The sequence below is a fragment of the Austrofundulus limnaeus genome, unplaced genomic scaffold, assembly GCF_001266775.1.
Source record: "Austrofundulus limnaeus strain Quisiro unplaced genomic scaffold, Austrofundulus_limnaeus-1.0 Scaffold1942, whole genome shotgun sequence".
NCBI lineage: Eukaryota > Metazoa > Chordata > Actinopteri > Cyprinodontiformes > Rivulidae > Austrofundulus > Austrofundulus limnaeus.
The window spans coordinates 12,765-17,388 of NW_013954344.1; the positions used below are offsets into that span (position 1 = coordinate 12,765).

The window sequence follows — 4,624 nt, forward strand, 5'->3', positions numbered from 1 at the left end:
CACACACACACACACACACACACACACACACAGAGGGAAGCAGAAATGAGACGTTGTGTAAAGCAGTGGGAGTTCTGAAGGAACATTCTGGAGTTACAGGCTCCTGCAGGCAGGAGAAGTGGGCTCTGCTGTGGACCTGATGTTCTGCCAGCCTCCTGTGGACCTCCTGCTCCTCACACACGCTGTAGATGATGGGTCTGGTTAGCTCCGCCTCCACATGGGACAGCCACGAGCGCAGGTTCCTCATGTTCTTATCCAGCTGCTGCAGCGTCACCTGAGTGTCCTCCAGCTTCTTCACCCTGACACCAAAACACATCATCATCATCGTCATCATCACCACCACCACCACCAACCAAACAGACCACATCAACATGAAGAAGCTGCTCAGCTGCTCAGGTGGAACTCTGATCCCATCACTTCTGTTCCTGACAGAGAGAAGCTTTTAAAGTTCAGGAATTTAACCCACATCCTCCTGCACACGGCACGTCTTCAGCTTCACAGCTTTTACAATTATTCAACAAAGACTTGTTCATCTGGACTGTTATTATAGACATGTGGACCAGAAATCAGACATCCAGTTCAGAAAGTTGTCGGTTAAAATCCAAACGTTCAAAGTTTCAGGTGAGAGTTAACGAGGGACACGACTTTTCTCTGATTTAATTATTCAACTGGACTGTTTTCATGAAACACCCTCCAGGAACTCATCCGCAAATTTTAAAGAAATTCATGCAGGCAATGAGATTGTAACTCGTGACCACTCATTGGTTAATATATGGCCACGAGATATTTAATGCATGGCCACGAGATATTTAATGCATGACCACAAGATATTTAATGCATGGCCACGAGATATTTAATGCATGGCCACGAGATATTTAATGCATGGCCACGAGATATTTAATGCATGGCCACGAGATATTTAATGCATGGCCACAAGATATTTAAAATGCATGGCCACAAGATATTTNCCTCTTGTCAACATAATTATGGAGTGTGATTTATTTTCAACTCTAAATATCTTCCAACTAATGAAATATAAAGTTATTAGTGAAGAAAACCCATCAGGAGCCCAGCAGACTGCCTGCAGGTAAAATAAACCACAGGTGAGTTTTGTTCTTATCTGAAGGAAATCTTAGAAGAAGAGAACGTTGTTGAACGATAAGTTCTTCTGAATCACAACTTAGAACAAGTCTGTTCACACCCTCAGTTCTTACACCAGGTCCAGTGTTTTCTACAGGTAAGTGCAGGTGAACTGATGATACCTGAGTCTTCTGTCCAGAGCCAGGGCACAGATGGTCCTCCACCTCCGGTCCAGACTGCAGCTGGTCTCCTGCAGGGACCGCCTGTCCTCCTCTGCTGCACCTGCAGCATCTTCATCACTCAGCAACACGTCACACAACCTGAGCACCGAGGACACGTCTTCTGCTCGCTGCTCCATGTCCCGCTGCAGCTCCTGGACACAGACAGAGACAGATCACAGCCGGGACATGGACACGCTCACTCTAGTGTTCTTTAGCTCTATGATATGAGACTTCAGGGACAAAATGTAGAAAGACGTAGAAATGACTAAATGTCTTAAAGACACTTCAAACATGAAGAAACAGTAAAAACAGCTGCTGAAAATTTTAGGATCTTTATACATTTTAATGAGAGAAGATTGTAAATAAGGTTAAATATTTTAAAAAGGTAAAAAGAAAGTGGTGATGTCATGTAACTCTTTGATCCCTGAAGGACTGAAACTTCAGAGAACAACTAACCCCAACCCTAACCGGTTTAGACGGATCAGGAGACGACCGACTGTAAAAACTCCTCATTAAAGAAAGAAAAACACAAATCTGATGACACACACACACACACACACACACACACATACGTGTTTTCGTGAAAAATGAGGACGTATGACAAATATAGGACATTTGGGGACGTGCCTTTCCAAAGGGTCTACAGGCTTGAGAATCAAAAGGATTTCTATCCATGCTTCCAGGAACACATTCATCTATTTAGATTTTAGATAGAGCTACATTTTTCTTGCTCCTGATTTTTATAAGACATATGGGGACCTTAACTGGTTTTTGTGTCTTATGAGTACGCTAACYTCACACATTTCAGGTCTAGGTGACTTATGAGACCCAATACACACAGTTTCCAGTATAAGTGACTTATGAGGACCAGATAACCACAGCATTTTTATTTGCAACATGGCCTGTTTGAAATATATTTACATAATAACCATAGGKGTATTCATCACACTCATCAGTCAAGTAACATTTGAAAGAAATCATATGTTCATGTTATTATAAGAGAATAAAACTGAGTTGTTCAGGGATTTGAATTAGACATAGTCAAAGAATATGGTAATTTTACTGTTTAATCCTTATTGTATGGCATTTATGAATTTTGCAGATGGAATTCATGTGGAAAAGAAAAAACAGAACACTGATTTTCTTGATTTTTTTAATTGCTGGCAACAAATGTAAACTCAATAAAGTTTTATTGTATTATTCAAAAATCAAAAKCAAATGAATAAAATGTCATTATTACTTAAATAAAATTTCCACTGTTATTTAAACAGCATATTTAGACATTTTGACTGAAAAAATGTGTAGTCGTTTACACTAATTAAGCTTATGACTTTGATTACAGAGGATTTGTTGAAAAAATGCATAAACCACATTTACAAACAGGTAGCCAGCAACAAAGTAATGTTGAACACAGCCTTTAAAGAATGGTCTATGAAGGAACTGTTATCAACCAAGTGCATTGTTTGAATGTATCTTATTTTCTGAAAGAAATTAGAACAGGTGCTGTAAATAAAACCACTGGACATTTGGGGAAAAAACATTTTTGTATAAAAAAATAATCAAATTTTACAGAACTGAACACCTTATGAAAGCATAGAATGAAAATAAAATTCCCTGTCACTTATAAAATTGCACCTCAGATCGAATACTTCTATTTATTCATCCTCCGTTTTAATGATACGATTCTGTTATGAATGTAGTATTTGATTCCAGCCCAGTCTCTGTCTTTTAGAGCTACTGGTTCTGCCTGGAGACAGGCATCACAGTCCTTTTTACCTGGTACTTTGCAGCTYGTTATAAAATGCAACATGTGCCGTTCAACAGCCTTCACCTCATCATCTCTCCACTTGCTTTTCCCCTTCCCAGCTGTTATAAACAGAAACAAAATAAAATGTCTTTACTGCAGAATAATAATGATGAAAACTATTTAATATAAGATATTCTAGACAGGAGTGTGAATTTAAAATGTTCTTTTTTACCTTGCTTTTTGTTGGAGCCTTTCAAAGAAGATGCACCTACATTAATTGCAGTGTCCTGCTGTGAATCTGAAAAGATTATGTATCATGATAAATATACACATCTCTAAAAATAATCCACTTTTTTATAAAACATACAATCACTTATTTTATTCACTACATTCATAATATTTGGGTGTATTTCATATTTTACCACCTGTTGGTTCAATGCTGACGATGGTTTTTGTGGACGTGCCCTCCAAGTGGTCCAACGTGACTGAATCTGAAGTGGCCTCTATGTTGCTCAATGTGATAGAGTCAGGTGTGTGCTTCTGGTCCCCAGATGTCTCAGCTCCTGAACATTGAAAAAGTAATAATGAAGTCAAGTATCACTAAACTATGTTCAATGTCAGAACTTCAGTAATAAAAAGGTACTAAACAAACCATATTACCTGTCTGTTGATGTGGGTCAGCTATAGTCTCTTCATCAGAATCATTGTCAGTTGTGTCAACCTTATCTGTTTGGGTAAAAACGGTCAAGAAAAAGTATTAAAATCAAAGGCCAAACACACCTTATATGTGATTCTTGGCAACTGATGTTTTATACTAAATTTTACCATCAGGAAGTATGTCAATGTCATCCAGTCCTTTGCCCTGCAGGTCAGACAGTTTCCCTTTTTCCATCGCTATCAGCAGTTTGCTGACTTTTGCCAGCTGTAGAGTACGGTCTGGAAGCCGGTAGAATTCTCGGTGGATCCGAACGTCATGTCCAAGGAATGTAGCAAGCTGGTCAATTTCATTTTCTTTTAGATTTATTACCGTGGACAAAGTGGCAACTTGTTTCCGCAATCTTGTTGATGTGAGTGCCTCCGGGTTCTTTGCACCACATTGGTTTGCATACTTCCGAAGGCAGTCAGAGCCTCTGTAATGGGAAAGTGCACCTGGACGTGCAAACATGTACACATTCTCTGTGGGGACATCACACTTACTCCTGTTTTCCACAAGGATGTTCATTGCTGTGATCATATCAGGTGTCAGAAGGACAGGCACCATTCTTGACCTTTTTCCACGAATCTCAACTCTTTCAAAGTGCTTGGCAAGCTTCCTCTCCAACTCACTGAGGCACTTCATTATGTCAGGATTCAGTTCTGTGCGATTCCGGGATGTAAAAGACTGGACCTCCATTTTTGAAACTTCCCCCTGCCTTTTTCGATTAAACAGTACAACCTGTGTCAAAGTTACTTTAGCAAGATTTCCATAGTCTGTACTTTTAGGTTTTTCCACCACATCCTTTATGTATTTAGCACACTCAGCAGCAAGACACTGGTGAAGCAGCGAAACATCCTTTGTAAATGGCAAAAGCTGAGG

The 4,624-nt window shown here is 39.6% G+C and overlaps 1 protein-coding gene across 1 annotated transcript in view; it reads right to left on the minus strand.

The window, feature by feature from the left end:
- Positions 1 to 4,624, minus strand: part of LOC106536706 (nesprin-2) — a gene marked incomplete at both ends in the record, with an annotated part of 15,057 nt that overhangs the window by 4,677 nt on the left and 5,756 nt on the right. Inside the window, 1 exon segment of the mRNA XM_014034025.1 lies at positions 1,263 to 1,453. Coding sequence (XP_013889479.1) covers positions 1,263 to 1,453 — 191 coding nt within the window.